Below are 22,368 nucleotides of genomic sequence, written 5' to 3' on the forward strand. Positions count from 1 at the left end.
CTTCTTAGTGTATTTTCCATGCCCACACCTATTGTTTGGACTCAGACATAAAGTTCAGTCAAGTTCAATCCGCAGAAGTCAGAGATAAACAATTTTTTTTTCATTTTATTTGAAATAATATACAAGAATATAGTGTGCAAAATTTAGGGGCAACATCATGAAGAAGTGTAATGAACTGAAATCAATTTTACAGCTGTGATTCCTAACCAGAAACACCACTTGGTAAGTAACAGAAAAGCCATGATTGTAGCTCAGAGCAGAAGCAGCTGTCTGCCAACGTGTGTGCTCTCACCTCAGACAGCTGGAGGAGAAGTAAAGTGCACGTGTTGCACTGCAGGAAGTGCAAAGTCTGCCCCCACCATACACATAGGATGACAAACAAGATATTTAAGATATGTGGCTGAGGAGATACAGAACACAAAGTTAAAAAAATACAATGGTGTCAACTGTTAATAGCACCATGACAGTGACTATATCCCAATGCTATTAACTAACTTGACCTGGGCCTGGGCGAGGCCTCCGCCGCAAGTCCAGCATGGGTGCTGCCGCCCGGTGCCAGTCTCGGCGTCCCCGGGGGACCCCGTGGCAGGCGGCGTGCACGCACTGGGACGCCGACACCGGGCACATGTTCAGGAGCTCCCGGGTTTGGCACAGATGCTGGGCCATGCGGTAGTCGCTCAAGGAAAGGCCAGCTCCCGGCTCGGTTTCATTCCACTATGTGTACAATACAGATTAATAAGCAGTAAGGAGCCAATGTATAAACAGCAGTTACATATTTTTAAATTCCCCTTTTGTACAATTTAAAATAAAACATGTATACACTCTCCTCTCTTTCTACTGTACTTTAGCACCACAGGATATCAATTTTCAAGCCTATATTACCTGATAGACATATATGAAGTTTGGAAGAAAAATAAGGCAATTTGGTTTACAATGTTGATAGTTTTAGCTTACTTAATGCTCTAATGGAAAAAGCAAATCCTCACTCATATTATTAAATCATTTCAAGACTCAATGCTATCAGTATCTTATGGTCACACGAATTCAGGACAAATGGTGACACCTCGATCTTCTTAAGTCCCTCCGTCAACGGTCAGTGTTTATGCAACTACAGACTTAAGAACATATGCATCCTGGCTTAATGTTGCTGTGAGCCCTGTGGAGAGAAAATTAAAACAGCTAATGTTTACAAGTCAATACACAGTAATTCTACAAATGAAAGCTAAGATGAAGAACAGGATGTTTATAAACTTACTATTTAAAAAAAGATCACTTTCTCAAATGGGGCGATTTTTAAAAGTGTGCTAACACCCAACAGCTCAAGCATCCAGAAAATGTATGAGAACGGTGACAAGAGATGGGTTAGGAAGAGCAGCAAAGAAAGGGGATCTAGGCCAAGTCCTACCACACTCACATCAAAACCAGTTGAGCCACCCTCTTCTACTGGAGTCTGACTACCGTCTACTTCTTTACAAGAAATTCCTGATAAATGTAAGCGATTGTGAACTGCATGTTACTCTAAAAAGACATATGCATAAATCTACAGAATAAATGTAAGGCATCCTTAGCCGCCCTCCTGCTGCAAAGGACTGATGTCTTCCCTTCATTTTTAAACGGTACTTCAAATTGAGCTCACTCTGTTCTACCATGTGAAGTTTTCTTCAGAATTAATCAAAAAACTTGACTTAAAAGTTGCTAACCTAGTAATGGAAACATTCTAAGAATCCATTCCATCCAAGGTTGTGTTTTTATGCTGTGAATTCATTTACAAGAGTCTTCCTGGGCCTATTACTTCTTCTTCCTGAGGTTTTTAATCTAGAAATTCTGTGCGAATGTCAGAAGGCCCCATGAAGGTTCATGTGCCCCATCCTCCTTAGCCCCTGCCCATTTATGAAAAGAGGCTGCTGGGACACGGCACCCCAAGATCAGAAAGATTTTGTACCGTCCTACTGCGTTGGTTACACCCACCTTTCAACCCAACTAAAAATACTACCGTTCCCCAAAATTATTTTTCCACCTCAACATTTCTGGATAAACATTCTTCTTAAGCATGCCAGACACTCCTATTTTCCGTGCTAAAAAAGTAAATGGCACTTCATAATTTAAATAAATAAATAAGGCAGCCTGTCTCATAGGGTGGTGTAAAAACATTATTAGGTTGTTAAGTATAAAAAGGCTGAAAAGTATAAAAAGGTTGAAAAAGAGCCTCTATACCACCTTTTCAAGGTTATATAAGCATTGTTCCACACGCCAGTTCAGTTATGGGGAGAAGTCAAGATCTTTTTGAGCAACTAGTTGTTGAAACCTACTGAATTGGTTCTTTTCCTTTTCCAACAGTCAGGATTTAGGCGTTTTTGTTCTTCAGCCAAAGCCTTTGCTTCTAACGTATACATCCTTCTCTCTTCATTCTTCATTTTCTTCCACCTGTCGCCGAGGATCACGCTTATGGCTCTGTAAAATAAACATGCACACAACGCTGAAGGCCATGATTTCTCGTAAGATGCATGTCCAGTGCTGCTACCTCAGGAAGAAACAAAGTTAAAAGAAAAAAAGACAATCTTGTCCAACAGAGAGAAGGGAAAAGGTCAAGGCTATTGTAGTCATTTCCAGTAAAATCTCAAGTCCCATGGGCCCATTCATCATCATGGCAGTTAAAGCCTCCTGGAATGGTGCCAATATTTCCAGTTGTCAGAGGACATCTAAAATGGCTAAAAATTCAGTGTCCTACAGAGCTTAAAGAAAAAAGTGAAGTATTTCAGAGACGTGGTTTAAATTACCATTGGCTCTATCCTGGTACATTGGTTTCTCAAAGATGCTTAAGATAGCACAAGGCAGTGTTCGGTATCAGCAGCATAATGTATTAAAAGCTATTCTTGCTTTCTGTTTCTGCTCATAACCCATCAGTTATGATCAAAGTTTCATTCATTCATGTAACCATAGTGAAAATGTGGTGGCATGAACTATGCACACCGTACCGTTTCCCTCCTAAGACAAGGCCAGATAAATCCTAGATCACGTGATCTCTGTACTTGAAGAAATTGGATAAACTCAAAGGGAAAGAAGTCTGACTGAATAAAACACATCATGATAGAAATCTGAAGCTGTTTCCTATTTATATTTGTTAATCTCCCAAAACCAGTGTAAGTCTCATCCAGAACATGCAAACAGAAACCATTTTCCTTCTGTGGAGAGCTTTTAACCATTAACTCCATGACACAAGGGTCACATACGCTGCACAAAGGAGATACGAGTGAGCTCAGTGCCTGACGTGGAAGCTAGCGCTGGGGTAGAACAGGAAGCACAGCTCTACCAGGAATTCAGTATGTAGTAAACACAAGTGTGTACATATATATTTTTTCCAATAAGTTGATGCAATTAAACATTGTATTGCATCTTCATTAAAATAAAACCCAGTTTTTATAGTCTCTGGGTTAAAGGTACCACGGTTGACACATTTACCAGTTAAATCGGTAGGAAACATTTAGGTTATCAATTCCCAAATCAGAGGTGCATTTGGTTTGAGAAGTTTCTCTTTTTAAAATGTAAATACTTAAAAATTTAGCTCATGAGAAGAGACTGGTAGCTGCCAGAGGCTAGGGGTGGGGGGGTGGATGAAATGGGTGAAGGGGGTCAAAAGGAACAAACTTCCAGTTGTACAATAAGTCAGTCATGGGCCTGTAAGGTGCTACACAGTGACCACAGTTAGTCCCGCTGGGCTGTGCATTTGAAAGTTGTGAAGAGTAGCTCTTAAAAGTTCTCGTTAAAAGAAAAATTTGTAACTGTGCGGTGACGGATGAGAACCAGACTTCCTGTGGCGATGGTTTCATGGTGCCTACAGCTTTCAAAGCATTATGCTGACCAGAAACTATGTCCACTCCCACTCCCTCTATATAGCAATTAAGCTCATGAGACATTCAAACTCAAGTTCAAAACTCAGTTACTTTATGTGGATAATCATTTGACTTTTCTCATGATACCAAGGAAGAGAGTATTGATTGTCAGGCAACTGGAAAAACTGGAAGAAGTAATTTTAATACATGGAAAATTAGGCTGCTTTGAGAGGAAGTGAGTAGAGGATGCTAACAGATGAGCTAAGAGTATAAGTAAACCGAGTAGAAAGGACTAGAGTCAGTTTTATCCCTGGGTTCTAACTGAGGACACCTCTATGTTTAGTCTTTGGCAGTTTATAGTGATTTCCACATTTGTCAAAAGACTACAAATGGCCACTGCCTGCACATTCCATAGTGTGACACAGTTGTGAGGACATCCTTGGGATCTGAAGAAACTTTTCTACAGAACAGTCAGTTGTTAGAATTGTGACTTCCAACAGGCAAACAACATTTAATACTATTTTAGAAGGCAGATCCTTAGGTAACCTAAAGTCTCTCCAGGTGTTATAAAAATATTTACCCATGACCCTAAAAATTCCACTTAAACTTTTTATAGTCAACCTAAGAAAACGAATTCAATAATAAAAGCTATTGGGGGGTGCCTGGGCGGTTCAGTAGGTTAAGCGTCTGCCTTCAGTTCAAGTCATGATCCTGGGGTCCTGGGATTGATCCCCACGTCAGGCTCCTCCTCAACAGGGAGCCTGCTTCTCCTTCTCCCTCTGCCCCTCTTCTCATGCTCTCTCACTCTCTCAAATAAGTCAACAGAATCTTTAAATAGTAATAATAATGATGATAAAAGCTATTGGAGGATAAGTTTACTTAACTATCCCAGTTCCTGTGAAACTGCACTGGAGTGTTAATTATTAGAATCATAAATACTCTTTTTACCTGTTATCTTTCCCTGGGTACATCTGAGTATATTCAACTCTATATTTTTTGGCAAAAAGCATGAAGGCATTCATTGGTCTTTTGCACTTGTTAGGAGAAGTGGCGCTCACAGTCCCTGAGCTGTGGGTTTTGACAGCTTTAGCATACAAGGAATTGGAAGAGAGCTGTGATGATCCTGGTGAGCCACAGTTTTTACTGAGTCCAGATCTTGCAAAGTCTTGACCTCCAGGCCCTCCACAAGACAAAGATGCACGACGCTGACGAGCCATACTACTTAACACATAGACTGCAGAAGAATCCATAGGTGTGAAGTCATAGCTAAAAAAAAATTTATTAACATGGTTTTAATTCAGTTTGATTTGTAAAAACAGGATTTAAAAAAACAAAAACAAAAACCTTAACACCTGATCGGAAACTTCAATGTATATAATGTTAACCAACCCTACTTTAATAACTTCACCATCAATAGTTGCTTATAAGCTGACAGCTTGTATATGCACTAAAATTATTTTTTTAAAAATCTGCAGAGAATACAAAAGAAAACTTCAAGCCCCCCACAAGAATGTTATAATCCACGCACTTTATTCATAGCAAGTACCTCCTCCAGATCCCATGCAACCCACTTAATTACTACTCTAGATTCACTTTTTGACAAATTTGATAATCTGATTTCTTGGCCGAAAGAAGCCTAAAAACAGCTAGAAAGTTAAAATGGAGCAGCAGGGCATATACCAGGCCTAAGTGCTACACAAGACCAAGTGTTGGGGAAGGACAGTCAAAAGTGGTTGAATACAGCTAAAGGAACTTAAAATTTTTTGTCTGTTTAGGTCAAAACAGTCATGTATACATCCATCGCCCCTAAAGGGCATCCATCTAATAGAACACAGCTTCATAACTTAAAAGTAAGAACTCACACTGATCGGGCAAGGCCGTATTTTGTTAAGTATATTCAGTTTACACGAGCATGGAAACAAGTTACCCATATTCTCATTTTCCCAACAAGCTTGCTTAGTGAGTATCATTATCCTCTCTTTATATAAAGAAACAGGCCAAAAAAAGGAACAAGTACTATTCACCCAAGGCCCCACAGCTACTAGATCCAGGCCGAGATCCGTTCACCCCTAAACCCTTAGGTTTCCTCACTAAAACCACGGTGCTCCGCCTTGCCACTGGCTGACATCAAAGTGAACAAACAATAATCAGACTCATTGAAAATATTACCTCAAAAGTAGAGCTAATGTAGATGACAGCCTAAAGATTACACCTGTCAAAAGATTCCTTTGGTTCCAAATGTGTTAACACCTACTGCTTATACCTTTTATCTTAACAGAAAACCTTGTATTCTAAATCTGGCCCCTACTCTCTCCCTGAAACAGAAGTTCTGGCAATCTATCACAACAGGTTGATATTAGCTACAGGAATCAGATACAGTTAAGTATCTACCTAAAGGTATTACGAATTATTCCAGGGACGGGGATGGAGAGAGCGAAGTGCATGAGGCCTGGGCCATTCACTGCACACAATAAAAAAGACTTCTACCAATGTGGTTTTTAGAGAGATTACATGAACTCAATGTTATGACTCCAAAACCATCTAATCAATGCTTACCAGTCAGGATCACGTCAAAGAAGCAATTTTTGGCTGTCCTCAAGCGCCTCCCATATATAATTTAGAAAAACGGCAAAATTAAGCATTATAAATGAACCTGACATACAATTATTAATCTCCCCCGAAGGAAGTATTTGATTACAATCTGAAATACCAAAAAGATTTAAGAAAATTCTGAGGCAAGCTCATGAACTACTGCAATTTGAAAACTCTACCATCTAGTGGTACGAATGGAGCCTACCCTCCGTTTCCATGATGGATACAACTTACTTAGTTTGAAATATTTAATCACCGAAATCTGCATTCTGAGGGGACGACGGCATCAAAACGTTACACAGAATGTCTTAACGGCTTCACGTTTCGCTACGCTCGCCGCGCGAGCCCCTCACCGCCGCGCGGTCCTGCGCCGCGCCCGCGGTCACGCCTGCGCCCCGGCTCCCCGCCGCTGCTCGCTCAGGTCACCCTTCCCACCTTCACTACAGTCCCCCTCGGAAGAAGAACTCGCCAACAGGGTTAGTCTGTGAAGCGTACAGGTCTGTTAACCAGATACTCACTTGAATCCTCCCTTCAACGTGATGCTCATTTTACAGATTTTACAGGTTTTTTTTAAAGAGCCACTGAAAAGTTCGCCGCTGTCCCTCAGCGCGCCCGCCGCAAAGCGGGGGGCTGGGCGCGGGGTTGGGGCGCGGCGGCCGGGCTCCGGAGCTCCCGTTCCCAGCAGGCCCTGCGGCCTCTCACGCGCACACACCGCCCCGCACACGTTCCCTAGGCCCCGCCCTTCTCCCGAGGCGAAGCCAAGAGGCAGGCCCAGGGCTTAGCACAGTTTAAATCCCCACGCCCGGCACACACACCAGGCTCTCAAATATTTGATGACCAACTGAAAAGGTAAAAAAAAATAAATGCTGGATAACGTGATAATGTAAAATTTTAACTGGGTTCAAACCCCACCTCTTCCAGCAGGTTCAGTAAACCATGTACCTCAGGTAACGTCTCTCCAAGACGCATGTGACACAGACCGTGCAGCTTTGCAGAGCTGACAGGGCCGTGCCCACAAGACCCAGGGCACAGACTGGCGCGCAGCAGTCCTGTGAGCACAGAAGTAGCCTAGACTGGTGAATCCTCAGATGATACAGACTTGAAACCTGGTTCTGATACTAAGGGCTGTTTTAGTTCCTGAACCGCCCCCCACACCCCTCTCCGGTAAAGGGAGGATGTAATCTCATCGGGTAGGGAAGAGGAGCTCAGGTGACACGTGCACAGCACCGGGGACACGATGGGCACCCGCGAGGTGTGTTAAATTCTATCACTCGAACAGAAATGCCAACTTTGCAGAGTCAGAAGTGACTGAAAACTGCCTGACACCTAGAAGACTGGCCTCAATTCTGTGTCTCCAGTGGGCTTCTCCAAATCATGCTCTCACCTAAAAGCTTCCTTTCCACAAATGAACTGGGAACTGTGTTTAAGAGCTCATCTATGGCCAACTTCTGGTCCCTACCAAGCTAAAATCTACTCAGATGTCCTCTGTACAGCATAACCCAAGAGCTGGCCCCGAATCCCCAAACAGTTGGGGCAATGGACTCTCGGGGTCCCTCTCAGACGAGGGTTTCTTCTTCCTGCCGTTCTTTACCTTCTCGCCCTCATGCCAGGCAGCACTCCCCTTAACCCACCCAGTCATAATCTAACCCACAGCGAAAATGTAGGCAACTTCATGTTTCTCAACTCTGTCATGGTTTCTCCTGGATGAAATTGCCCATTTCCCAATCCTTTATGAGGAGCAGAAAGGAGGGTGTTGCTGTCACTCCACAGGAAAATGAGCCCAATGTCTAAGGTCATCTCAGGAGTGACTGCTATTCAGTGGGACCAAGTGATGGGAAGCTACCACCTTGGAAAAGCAGGAATTAGGTAGCCTAGTATTCCTTTTTGCTCAAAAGAAAGTTTTACACTATGCAAGACTTGATAAAAAATGTATATAACTTTTGTTATAGAGTGTACAAATAAATGAGTACACCCACAACCTAATTAAGAAATAGAATATTTCTATCACTAAAGTTCCACATTTGCCACCCCCCAGCGAAAGCCACTCTCCTGAATGGTTTATCATCCCCTTACTTTTTCAACATTATAAAAATAATAAATTCATAAACACAACATATAAACACTATAGCAGCATTAACTATGTTAATACATCAATTGTATCAACACGTAATATGTAAAAGTCTTGTTACACAAGAAAGAGGTAACACGGCAGGCCAGACTGCTCTCCTTTCGAGGGCATCCGTACAAGGTTGGCCCTCTACTAGCATCTGGGATTAGGATTTCAAGGAGAGTTCTCATCATTCCACAACTGGTAAGAGTGGCTCATTGTGCCTAAACTGTGTGTACAAACAACATGGTTTACCCTGAACACCTGCTTTCCTTTTGGAAGTTTGGGATTTGGGTACGTGCAAGGCAGAGGCAGCCTAGGCCACCTCCTCCCAGTAAGACCCTGGTACTGAGCGTCCAACAGCTTCCCTGGCTGATGCCCAGTAATACCTGTTGTCAGCAGTCACTGCCGAGAGAGAGAAGCGTGCACTGTGTGACTCCACTGGGAGACGAGTCCTGGAAGCCTGGCTTCCTCCAGACTTCACCCCACGTGCCTTGCCTTTTTGTGATTTTGCTTTGTATCCCTTCACTATAAGAAATCTTAGGCATGAATGTGACTACAAACTAAATCCTGTGAGTCATCCTACTACATCGCTGAATCCCTAGCATAACTGCATAATGTGTATTATATATACTACATAAAAATTACACAAATGTAATTAGATTTGTAATTTTGTTATATTTCCAAAGAACATCTGATTCCATGAAAAATGGAATGATACTGTATATTTCTGAGACTAATTTTACTTAACTATTTCTAAAACTGATCCATGTTTTACAATGTATGGCTACGGCTCATTCATCTTCCACTTATAAAAAGAATTCCATCGTATGATTACATCACAATTTGTATTCACTCTGCAGTTGATGACTATTGCATTGTTTCCATGTTTTTGCTATCCTGAGCAGCACAGCTATGACCTGATTCTCTCTCCCAGTGCGTGTCTATGAGAATTTTCTTCTCTACGGTACACATACTTCTCTAGGTACAACTACTACAGATAGTCAGTGTTATAAAACAAAGCCAAATTATCTTCCAAAGTTTTTCTATCTCTAGAATATTCTCACCAAATTGTGTGAGGTATCACTGACCTACACCCTAAGAATGTTTAGAGTATCAGATTTTCAAACTGTCTCATTTCTCTATAATTTTTAGAAAAGTATATATGAGGGATGTAATCAAACAGCATTTAGATTCCAATCTGCAAATGTTTACTGAGCATATAACCTGTGCCAGGGCCTGTGCTAGTGGTTTTTTTAAAATAATAGCCTCACATATCCTTTTGAAATAAAAATATATTATTAACATTGTTTTATTATGTTAAAATGAGTGAACTAAAACCTATAGGCCAGCAGGAATTCTGAATTTAATAATTATCTTAAAGAAAAAAATGAGTCTTAAAATCCCAGATACCTACACACACACTTTCTCTGGATAATTCCTGGGCGTAGGTAACCAACCACCCCAACCCCAGTGTGCCCAGGCCTGTGGGGCTTCCAGGACCGTGGGCCTTTCAGTGCTAAAACCAGTAAAGTTGCACACAAACTGAGACAGTTGATCAGATCAGCCTTCTTGAGTGTCAGGACACATGGGTACTGACTCTGTTCTCAAGAAAAATCACTTCCCTCTTTAAGATTTTCCAAATGTCAGTTTTTTGCTATTTTTACTGTTTGTTAATTCATGCAACTAATGCCCTTGGTTGAAATGAATATTAAAGGAACAGTTAAGGACAGAAAAGAAAGGGTAACAATTAACTACAAAAAAGAACAGTATTAGGAGACTTGTGGCCTGGTGAAAACAGCTGGCAGGATATGGCAATTTTATATATATATGTATATTAACTATCAAAGCTCGTCTCTGTAGTTCTTGGTCACGTAACATGTGGTATTTTTCCTAATCTAATACCAAATGTTTTATGAACTCCTGGTTTTCTTATACGACTACTCTATGAAAAGCTCCCCTTGAACTATTATTTTACTTTAATTACGTAGTATTTTTTCATTTCATCATGTACATACTTGCTCTAAGTAGTCCTTTTATAATTCTCAAATCTTTTAGGTTTAACCTCCTAAATATCTGACTTAGCAATCATTAGAGATTAAAGGTAAACATTAACAGAAAAAAAGAATTAACCCAATATTACCTTTTAAATGTATCAAAAACACCTGAATCATCAAAATTAATGGCATCGGGGTGTCCAGGAGGTAGACATACATCACCAATATGAATCTCACAACATGGGATGCCATGCTGTACCACAGTCAAGCTTGGATAAAATGATGACCAACCTAAAATTAAATCAAACAGCAGTTACATAAAGGATGAGGATGGACAGAAGGTACCCTAATTTATTCTCTGATATACCTATCACTTCTGAGCCTTAAAAAGTTTTTAGTCCAGTTCCAGCAGATTTTTAACATGTCCGGTATCTCTGCTACAAAGCAAGCCCAAGTATTTTCTTCAAGCAATGCAAAAGCTCTCCAAAACTAGTTTAATTCAGCATTTTATTAATATACAGAGTCTATCAATCGGCGCTTCCACAATTTACAAGATAATAAGTGATAGATGATGATGACTGAGACCATGAAATAGCGTCTGAATTACCATTTTTCACACGGTGTTACAATAGACCTCGGAAAAGTGATTCAGATATATAGCATATTTGGTAACCCTAAACCAAAATGCAATTACCAGAATACTCCATTCCCCAAACTATACAAAGATACAGAGAGCTGCTTGTAGAGTGTGTTACAGGAGTCTAAGAGCAGGAGGTGACTCCTGCTAAAACGCATACATATCAGTAGGTATTGTGATAAGGCACTTCCTATGGTAGTTCTCTGTAGTTTGAAAGAAGTTCACCCTTCAAGTTTTTTTTTTTTCTTAATCACCAAAGAATTATGCCACAAGACATAATAATAGACTTAAGAAGTCTTCTTTAAAAAGTTACTATAAAATCAAATTGAAGCCCTACCTTTATTCTTAACATAGAAAGGGTGGTCCAGCTTACACTCTACAGTAAGTAAACCGTCTTCCTCTGTACCGGGATCAAAAGTCAACTTCAGTACAGACTCACCAAATGATACACTTTCTTCATGTGATAACAACTTTAGACCATCAGAACCATAGCCCTGAAAATACATGCATAGAGTGAACAAACAGGCAGTGTTTAATTCAACACACAGTGAAGTTCCTATCACATGTAAGACTTTGTGGAAAAGGTAACAATAAACAAGTCAGCATCCCTGTCTTTAAGGTCCTTGCTTTCCACCCACCAGTGAAGAAAGGCACATCTATAAACCACTACAATGTAAAGCAGACTGGAATAGCACTTTAACTGAAGTGTAAACGATGCTAATGGACTTTAATGAAGGGAGGTATAAACTCTAAGAGAGACTAGGAAGGGCTTTCAATTCCCACTTCTAAACCCAGAAGTTAGAAGAACAGGCCTCAATGCCAGCAACAGCTGAAACCAGCGACTTCTCTGGAGAGTGGCAAGTATTTGCTAAAAATACAGGGGAGTTCAGAGGTTAGGCAAAGAAGCCAGAAAAGGAGGGGCTAGTTAGTAAGTCGAGGAGTCTTAATGACGGGGACGTGCTCAAACCTTCCTTTGAATGGGTGCTGCAAGTCAATGAAAGTATTTTACTAACAACTGTCAATTTTAAGAAGATGATAAAGTCTGCAGGATAAAAGGTGACTCTCATATTCAATTTCTTTGAAGACATGAGGAAAGAAACCCATTAATCTTAAACTGACAAGTGCTGCGGTGGTAGAACCAGGCTAAATGTAAATTCAACCAATATTTATTGAGCAGTCAGCACATGCCAGATGCTAGGTTCTGAAAACACGTTAACTACATGGGATCCCTAAAATTCACAAAAAAACCATGGAGACCGACAGGTCACCGGCTAGCTTTAGCACACAACCGTTTCTCCAGTGACAGAACCAGAAGGGTGACTGCAAAGCATCTTTAGGGAATTAGAACTGATCCACTAACTATGAAGGGAGGGGGGAAATAGTCAACTTCTTGGTTTTTAATCAGCCAATAGAAGGTTAACAATATCTTTAAAAGAAGGGAGAAAAAGCAGGCCAGGAAGGGGAAGGAGAAGGTGAGTCCAGTCTCGGTTATACGAACAAGCTGAGCATAAAGAACTGGTTGATATCCACGTGCAGATGTCCAACATGCAGGGGAAAGCTACAGCCATATATTTGTAAATGAAATTATAGAATCTTCTAATTCTTAGAGCTATGAGACCTCCAAGGGAATTCAATCCCACTTTACAGATCAGAAAGCCAACACAGGGCGGGGTCAACAATCTGCCCAACATCAGTCACACACACAGTTGCTGAAGAACCAGAAACAGAGCCCAGATCTCCTGCCTCCAAGACCGGGGTGCCTTCCACAGGCCCACCAAGGGGCTGCGGCTGACCGTATCAGCAGACGGGAAATGGTGAAGACAGTGCCCACGGGCAGAACCTTCTCTCCCACTCCACACCATGGGCAGACAAGCCGCCAGCCACAGAGACGGAGACAGTAGAGAACCGGAGCCCCGCCATGCTGCACAAATCAAGAGAAGACAACTCCCTGTGTCAAATGTTGCAAAGATGACAAACAAAGCAAGAAGTCTCACTAGAAATCAGAATGAAGCTAGTAACCTTTGAGACAATCTGAGTAGAATGGCAGAGGCCCAAGTGAGACTAGGCGAACTTCACCATAAATGAAGAGTAACAGCAAGAGGGGGAAACTAAGGCAGTTGAGTCAGGACTAGTTCTCTCCAGACTCAACAGTAAGTAACAGCAGGATCAAAACAGGAATTTTAAACAAGCACACTTCACATGCCCAACTTCTCTGCCTACAGTGGAGATGGAGAAATTCAAGATTTTAAAGATTAAGATTGTACAGATACCAACTAACATTTAACCTTCCGCTGCCACCTACTGCCTTTGCTTATTAACTTAAACAAATGCCAGTGTTTTATCGGGTCATTTAAAAAGTAACTTAATATAATCAACTCTCAATTATCCATTTGGGAATTAACCACTTTGTAGACTAAGAAAAAGCCTTGGTTCGTTTGTTCATTTTATTTGAAATGCCAGTTTAGTTTCCCCAACGTAAAACATACAAAAAGAGCTACGAGATACATCTTTTGCCCATCTAAGAAAGCATAATTACAAAGGTAAACCTGAAGTCACTGCCGCTCTCCATGTGGCTAAGCCGTAACACAGTCACAAAACCTCTACCTAAAATATGTCACTTAAGTATGAAAGTAAATGGAGGATACTCCTACAGATTAATAATAAGCCTAGGTTTCCTTTCGAAAGATTTGGAAGAGTTTTATGAATTTTAAATCAACCTTGTGAGTGCCCACTTGGAGATCTTCCTCATTATCACAGCCTTCGGTTCTAGCAAAATCTTCAACATCCTGCCATTCCTTTTTGCTTCCCTTATGAAAGCACAGTCGTGTGCCTAAAGTTTAAGTAAAAAAAAAAATAAAAAAAAAAAATTAGGTATGTGCCTAGCATGCTACACAAGTCAGCTGTAAAATTTCAAGCATTCTTTCACCTTTCAGAAAACAGTGCCAAGCAGTTGAAGGCCAGGAATTGCACCAGCCCAAATCATCATCATCGGAGAGGGAGGACATACAGAAAATGCCAGATTCTGACTCACTATTTGCCTATGGAGAAAAACATCAGAAACTTTATTTTGCAACATATTTTGTTAATATCTGTCTTTACCTCAGGCTTCTGGCTCTCTCCCTCCTCCTGAGTGGATAACTTAAACACTGTAAACTTAAGGAAAAATACGCCTTTGAAAACTGAAGTTTTTGGAAGTTTTAGTTCAATATATGTTCCCACTGGTAACAAACACTCCCCAAAGTTGCGAGAGCCGTACATAAACTCGAATCCAGATTGCTAGCAGAACAATGAGACAATTCCCCAGCTGTGCATGCTTCAGAAGGACTTCCAAGAAAAGGAAAGTTAACATATTTCAACTGTTGTGCAAACTTCGCTAACAGTTTACGTTCATGAATACACTCACCCTTTCGTGTCTGACTGGTGTTTCCTCCTTCCAGTGATGATGAGGGAAGGCTGGCTCGCTCTTAGAAGAGGACACAGGTGGAGGGCGTGCATAGGAATGTAAACTTTTGCTAGTAGCTATGATGTGTACAGGAGATGATCTAAAATAAGGAAGCAGTTTTAACCATAATGCAGAGCTCCTTACACAGTAGGTCTTTCCTTTTGATGAAAAGAACTTCATATTCCTAATACCAACTCATCACATATAAGACACCTATAGAAAACACTGGTAAAGACATCAAGATTTCACTTGGAGTACGCTATTCCTTAACTTCTTAACCAAGCCTTCTTCACACGTGGTAAATACCGTTCTTTTTTCATATTTACCCATGTATTTTAAAATTCCAAATTATTCATTCCTTTATTCAGACATGCATATCCTCATTCATGAAGGATCATGTGCAGGGCTCCCTGTCCACTTCTCTCTTCTACTTTGACTCAGTCAGTATGAACAGGGCATCTAAGCTGAACGTGACCAACATGGAACCTTCTATCTACCAACCACCTGTCACTGGGCAGATAAAATGAACTACCTGAAGCTAAAATGCTTAAATTTATTATAGCAGAAAGGAGCCTATTTGCAACTTCTTGTAACTGGACACTATTTCTTGTTTTCTGATTCAAACTTATTGAAAAGCATCTACTCATAAGGCTAGTTATTTTCCCCCAGGATCACCTTAGAAAAAGGTCAGCCCTTCCCGAGAGGGGTAGCAGTAAGAAGCATGCCCAGCCTGGGTGAGTGGCACCATGCTCTGAACTCAAAAGAGTTCAGAAAGCAACAGAGAGGAAGACTGCAGGCTCTCGGAGACCAACCCACCTGAAGGTCCCACATCAGGACAGTCTTGAGGTGCCAAATAGTAAGGGACCTAGGCCGTAACACAGCAAAGTATACACATGTCTGTACTAAGCCTCTTAGTTGGTTGAAGGGGGAGGGACATCTCACTTTCTAGTTCTTCCCTTACTCCCTGAGAAACTTTATTGGCCCTTCAATTTTTATTTTATCCTCATTAACACTCTTTCATTATACCTTTGCAGAAGTTACTTTTTGGTAAGGGTCTATTAAACTATGCTTTCATGTCCATATCACTTCTTAAATAAAAACCCCTGAGGGACGCCTGGGTGGTTCAGTGGGTTAAGCGTCTGCCTTTAACTCAGGTCATGATCCCAGGGTCCTGGGATCGAGTCCTGCTTCAGGCTCCCTGCTCGGCGGGGAGCCTGCTTCTCCCTCTCCCTCTGCCTGCAACTCCCCCTGCTTGTGCTCTGTCATATAAATAAAATAAAATCTTAAAAAAAAAAAAAAAACAGGCGCCTGCGTGGCTCAGCCGTTGGGCATCTGCCTTCGGCTCAGGTCATGATCCCAGGGTCCTGGGATCGAGCCCCACATCGGGCTCCCTGCTCTGCAGGAAGCCTGCTTTCCCTCTTCTCAATTCCCCTGCTTGTGTTCCCTCTCTCGCTGTGTCTTTCTCTGTCAAATAAATAAATAAAATCTTTAAAAAAAAAAACACACACAAAACCCTCAAATTTCGAAGCATTTTATTAGCATACTCTCCAATCAATTTTGGATTTCAAAATACAAATAGTGTTTCATCTTTGGCCCATTGCTTCCTTTTATTAAACATTTAGATCTTTATGATATTGGAGAATGGCCAAACTGCTAAACTTCCTTAAGTATATCCCTGCCTTCAGGACTAATAAAAGAAATTGGGGTTTATTAGTTCTTTTGTTGAACCATTTAAGGAGAAGTAACAGCACAATGTTCTAAAATGCACATGGCCTGTAAAAATTAACATGCCAAACGTGTGTGAAACACCAACACCATAGGTCTCTTCATCCCTCTACCTACGCAGGGGTAATGTAAATGGTACCTGTCCCCAACCCCTTGGTATTGTACAGTTATGGACTTCAGAGATCCAAAGCTCACTAACTAACACCATTTAACATGCTCCAAGAAGCTGCATAAACAGCCACTCAGTGTTAGAAGACAGGCAAGACAGCAGAGTGTGACTCTTGGTCTTGTTCCCCAGGAAGAAGGGAAGCACAGAAAATGCTACAGAGAATAAGTTTATAAGAGTATCTCCTTTACTTATGTTTTTATTTATATCAATTATCTTCTGAGGGGTTTACTCAACTTTCCAGGAGTTCCATTATTAATTCTCTTAAGTTTGCTATAAAAAAAAAAAAGTGTTATCACTAAACTAGGAAAAAGAAAGTCCAATGGGAAAATTAGGGTTTGTTTTTTTAATTATAAGCAAATTTTTAGCCTTTTGACTATTTTTTCTTTCTGGGAAATTTTTCATGGGATTAAACTGAAAAATTTAGTTAACTAAATTGAATTTGCCCTAATCGAGACCAATATCCTGCTGAACAGAAGAAAAACAACATAACTCAATGGGTTGCAAGAAAACCAGGGATTCACACATGAAAAGTTTATTTTTTAACAAAGAATTACATTAAGTTAGAAGCACTACCAAAATTCAGTTATCCCTACATCATCTCATGTGGACTGTCTACCCACGCGAGTACAAATCCGCTTTCTCTCCCCTACAAACTATCGTATTTATCTGGGTATTTTTACATAGCTAATTTTCTAATTTTAGGTATAATTAATGAAACATTATCCACTTAGGTCTCTCTAGGAATTTTAGTTCAAAGCTTCCATAATTTCATAGCACAACAACTCATTTGCAGAAACTCTGGTCTGGGTATATGAAACAGTGGTTTTTACCAATGGGAGTCCACTCTTACTAAGTTGTAGATTTTAACATTAGCAATTATGGTTTTCACCAATGTCACATACATTGTGGAAGAAAATAAACCTAGACCAAAAGGAACCAAACTCAAGGTTGGTAAGATTTTAAAATAAAACATTTATTATAATTATGACTTTTTAGACAAGTATAATTTTCATTTCTATAAGGATAAGTATATAATAAAAGTATTTCTTGGTCTGGTTTAATTTTTGATGACTTTAATACACTTACAAATATTTTTGACTGCGGTTCTCTTACCACTTTTATCTACTTCTCAAAGTATGAAATCATGATATTAGGTGAAAAAGCTCTGCGATCATTATAAAACAAAGAACGTAATTCGAATGACTACTTAAATTCTAATTTCAGTTGACCATTCATTAGATGGTTAATAGCATTATTACTTTTAAAACTAGAAAAAAAAAGTAGCTCTTTGTAATGATAGACGTTTTCAATAAAAATAGAGCCAGTGTGCCCACCTGTTGTAGAACGAGCACTGCATAAGTGGACTCTGTGGGCTGGTGGCGATATTTGCTAATTCTGTTAGCCAATCCACCTCATTTTCACCATAAGTATTTTCTGATATGTCTGAGGTATTTTGGTTCCAAGATGGTCTTGGATACTCTTGATGTGAAACATCTGAACTTAGCTGGTATATGGCAGATTGGGTAGGATCACTCTGAACAGCCTGAAGTTCAGGAAGGTCATCTGCAAATAAAAACACTCAAAATTATAAAAAGTAAATTGCTAACACGGGGAATAATGTTATAATTACAGCTGGAAGAGAAGTCCTTAAATCTAGCTAATTAATTTTGTGAGAAGTATAAATTTGAAATGTTTTCTTGAATGAACAAGTTTCAATCTAAATAATGACACCTTCTACACTGCAGGGTCAACAGAGCCTGATGGGAAATAGACCAAAAAGATGTAAATGTACTGATGACTTGAATGACCACACCTCTTCCCAGACCCGAAAAAGTTTGTGTTTACATATTCTGATTTTTTTTTATAGTTCACCGGATTAGTCCATATTCCAACAAGATGTTTTTAGGTTAACATGTTAATGAGGAAAAAAGCATTTTATGTGTACACATATGTACTTACTCCCATACTTTATTACCCTGTTATAGAAGATTACTGCAATAAAGAGAACAATTTTTAAAGATGAGATCAATAGGTCATGTTATAAAGTTTTAGGTACTACTTATTCAACTTAATCTATGCTAAATTATTTCTTCTGAGAAATTCTAAACTCAATAATAATTGTTGGTTATGTTTTCTTAAAGGTGTGTTCCCAAGGCTCAAGTACACACCATGGCTATGAACACTAAGGAAGACTGAATTCTAAAAAAAAAAAAGAAAAAGGAGAGGAGAAAAAGCCTCTTACAGGCCTTAAAAAAAACTTTATGAAACACACCTAAAACAAACTACAGATCCACTGGATTCCTTCAATATGTAAGTCAGGAAATTCTTCTAGCCTTGCGAGTCCTGGTCAACTGTTACTATAAAAATACACAGAATTCCTATTCAAGGCAAGTAGAACAGCCCATGAAAACTGAAATGTCTTACTTAACAAGTATTAATTAAGATCTCCAGTCCAAAAATGGACTAGAAGCCATCCCTCTTTGAGCAGCTGAAAAACATCACAGCAACTTAGGCAAACCCCACCCTGTAACTCCCGCACTGCTGTAGCTGTTCGCCTTCCCTCACTGCTGACGGCCTTCTGGGGCCAGCACTTCTTTAGTCACTGGGTGGAAAGGGTTCATTTGTCTTTCAAGCTCAGGAAATTAACTGCTTTTAAAGCCAAGCAGTGGGTTGTGGTGCAAGTTTTTGCCACCCTCCCCCCGGCCCTCACTTCCTGAGGTCCTCCTGAAAATGGTGGACTGGAGGCGCTCCGTGCTCAACGGCACCCACCACTCAGTGACTCGCAGAGCCCAGCAACCCGTTGGGAAATGTCCCAAGACCTGCAGGATCTCCAAATTCCCAAAGAGCACAGCAGCATGTAGCCTCCTCTGTCCTATCATTCGTAAAGGGAGGCTAATCATGGCTCTGTGGACATTTCGGCAAGCCACACATTAAATGCAGAAAGAGCCAAGCTGAAAAGCAGGGCCGCAAGCCCAGGTCACTCACTGGCTGCTGACTCCTCAAAACCAACGTCCCAGCAGTACAATTCCAAGACCTACTTTCACATGTCTACACACTTCTACCGGCCACGCATCCCAGGGTCGGCTCGGCGGCAGTGTGATGACCATAAATGTCAGACCCTCCAGTTTCAAGGGTCCGCTGTACCTTGCCCGTCAAAGCCACAAACGGGCCACGCGGGGCTGAGCATAATGTACTACACTCACCAGCAGTTTCAAAAGTCACATGAGCCACACACAGGATTTTCCCGAGGTGTTTACCGGCCCAACCTTTACCAACGACAGCAGTTTAGTTTGATAATTTGTAAATCAGTCTCGATGATAACCATACACAGCCCAAAGTTACGTTGGTTTTAAGTAATATTTTACAAGCAGTAACAATGGAACATTGAAAACTCCTAAGGTACAAAAACTTCACATACTTTTAAGCAGTTTAAGGCAGGTGGAGAAGCTGACTTAACATAAAAATATGAATCTCAGACTCCTAAAAAACTTAATTTTGTTTACCAAGCTCCATGTGCTCATCACAGGAGTTGTATCCAGGTGAGGATGGCAAGTTTTCATTACACTGCAGCAACTCCAGTGAGTCATTCATTCCCGAAGCTCGCTTGTCCATCACCAGCAGGAGTTTCTGTACTGCATTAGGCATCTGATTTGTCTTCACTTCCCACACCATGTTATGGTGCTCCGACTTCAAATAAAAATAATAAAGAAAAATGTATCAAGTCGTGTGAGCTGGATATTACAGAAGTATCAAATCCATCAGAGACTCATAATGTTGTATCTTTAATCATATATTGCCATCTGTATCCCCCTCAAATCCTTTAGAGCAGGCCGACTCCCAGATTTCTTGGGCTACAACGATGTAGTCAGCACTAAATTATACCCAAATCCAAAAGGATTCATATCTTAAATTTATAAAAATGTTTTCTTTAAAAGAATAATAGCACTATTATATATACTTTTATTTCTTTAAGTAACTCTGAGACCCAAACACAGAGACCAAGAAAACCATTTTTTCAACTTGTTTCTTCAAATTTTTTTTTTAAAAAAAGATTTTATTTGACAGAGAGAGTGAGTTAGCGAGAGCAGGAACACAAGCAGGGGGAGTGGGCGAGGGAGAAGCAGGCTTCCCGCTGAGCAGGGAGCCCGATGCAGGGCTCGATCCCAGGACCCTGGGATCATGACCTGAGCCGAAGGCAAACGCCCAACGACTGAGCCACCCAGGCGCCCCTGTATCTTCAAATTTAAAAGAAAATTAACAAACTTTCCTCCATTAAATTAAAAAAAGAAAAACTGAAGGAATATTCTATTTTTTTTTCATTTTTGAAGATTCTATTTCACTTTTTCTGTTTACCAACTTGTTATTTTGTTTTCTCATCTTCTGAAAGTAAAGTTTAACATACTTAAAATAACATTCTCTAAAGGACATTTAAGAAAGAGTTTCTTAAAATGGCTATATAGTACGCTTCTCAAAAAAATAAAAATGCTACATTTTCTTTATGAAAGTTTGGTACCCAGCCATCATAAAAAGATACCTGTCCTTCTGAATAGCTTATTATTTCTAGAAAGATGAATAATAATCATGGGAAATTTAAACAAATAGTAAATTTATCCTCATCTTAAGCCTACAAAGCTATCACAAGGAAGAAAATAACATAGGTTAATATGCCTAAATGATTTCTAGCAAAGTCTACCAATTAAATTTTGTTGTGAAAGTAAAATGTGTTTATACCTTTTACACTCTGCCTTTGGACAATGATCAAATTGGTTATTTAACCGGGGTGACAGCAGCAGGAAGATTTCCTGATTTCTCAAGCTTTACTCCAAATCTCATTTAAAAAAAAAAGTTCTAATGAGCTAATATGAAATACACACAAGAAATCTAACATGACAGAGTTTTTCCTCAAAATAAGACAATAAAATATACTGCAATTTAAAGTCACTAAAAGTCTAGTACCTGGGCCTATGCTGATCAAAATGCAGTGAAAAGATGTTAACTGCTCAGTATTTACACCAGAGCTTTCTAAGCCATGACATAATCACCAACAAACACTGGCAACACTGACAAACTTTTTTTCTAGAAAAGCTTTTTCATGATCTTTTTATTATGAAATATGTCTTCCTAACTGTAAAATACATAATCACTATAGGGGGAAAAAATGGAAAAAAAGGCATTTTTAAATTTTATTTTTTATTTTTTTAAAGATTTTATTTATTTGACAGAGACATATCGAGAGAGGGAACACAAGCAGGGGGAGTGGGAGAGGGAGAAGCAGGCTTCCCGCGGAGCAGGGAGCCCGATGCAGGGCTTGATCCCGGGACCCTGGGATCATGACCTAAGCTGAAAGCAGACCCTTAACGACTGAGCCCCCAGACACCCCTAAAAAGGCATTTTTTTAAAAGAAATAATGACTTTTTAAAAAGAGATTTATTTATTTTAGAGAGACAGAGAAAGAGGGCTTGTACAGGTGGAGGTGGGGCAGGGGCAGAAGGAAAGAAACTCAAGCAGACTCCCTGATGAGCGTGGAGCCCTACAGGGAGCTGATCTCAGGACCCTGAGATCATGACCTCAGCCGAAATCAAGAGTTGGACGCTTAACCAACTGAGCCACCCAGATGCCCCAGAAAGGATGACTTCTAATCCCACCAACCAGATTTAGATATTGTTAACATTTTGGTATATTGTCGTACAATCCAATCTCTTTTTCATGCAGACACCTACAATTATATATTTTCCTTCATACGTTGTATTATATACAATTGATACCTTTTTCCTTAGCATAAGCTCATAAGCATTTTCCTATGTCACTAATTTTTCTTACAGGTCTATTTTAAATAGTTCCATAATATACATTATTAGGCTATACCATC

General features: G+C 40.1%; 1 protein-coding gene across 3 annotated transcripts in view; it reads right to left on the minus strand.

Moving 5' to 3' along the window:
- Window positions 1-78: 78 nt before the first annotated feature.
- HBP1 (HMG-box transcription factor 1) overlaps window positions 79-22,368 on the minus strand; it is a 30,471-nt gene continuing 8,181 nt past the window's right edge. For all 3 annotated transcript variants that reach the window (XM_027573003.2, XM_027573005.1, XM_027573004.2), the window contains exons 2-11: window positions 20,003-20,186; window positions 17,834-18,062; window positions 14,567-14,705; window positions 14,090-14,201; window positions 13,881-13,993; window positions 11,501-11,657; window positions 10,673-10,817; window positions 4,779-5,096; window positions 2,310-2,451; window positions 79-1,156 (exon numbers count right to left, since the gene is read on the minus strand). In XM_027573003.2, coding sequence (XP_027428804.1) covers window positions 1,139-1,156; window positions 2,310-2,451; window positions 4,779-5,096; window positions 10,673-10,817; window positions 11,501-11,657; window positions 13,881-13,993; window positions 14,090-14,201; window positions 14,567-14,705; window positions 17,834-18,062; window positions 20,003-20,186 — 1,557 coding nt within the window. In that variant the 3' untranslated portion in view covers window positions 79-1,138. The remainder of the gene's footprint in view (window positions 1,157-2,309; window positions 2,452-4,778; window positions 5,097-10,672; window positions 10,818-11,500; window positions 11,658-13,880; window positions 13,994-14,089; window positions 14,202-14,566; window positions 14,706-17,833; window positions 18,063-20,002; window positions 20,187-22,368) is intronic.

The sequence above is a fragment of the Zalophus californianus genome, chromosome 12, assembly GCF_009762305.2.
Source record: "Zalophus californianus isolate mZalCal1 chromosome 12, mZalCal1.pri.v2, whole genome shotgun sequence".
NCBI classification, from domain to species: Eukaryota; Metazoa; Chordata; class Mammalia; order Carnivora; family Otariidae; genus Zalophus; species Zalophus californianus.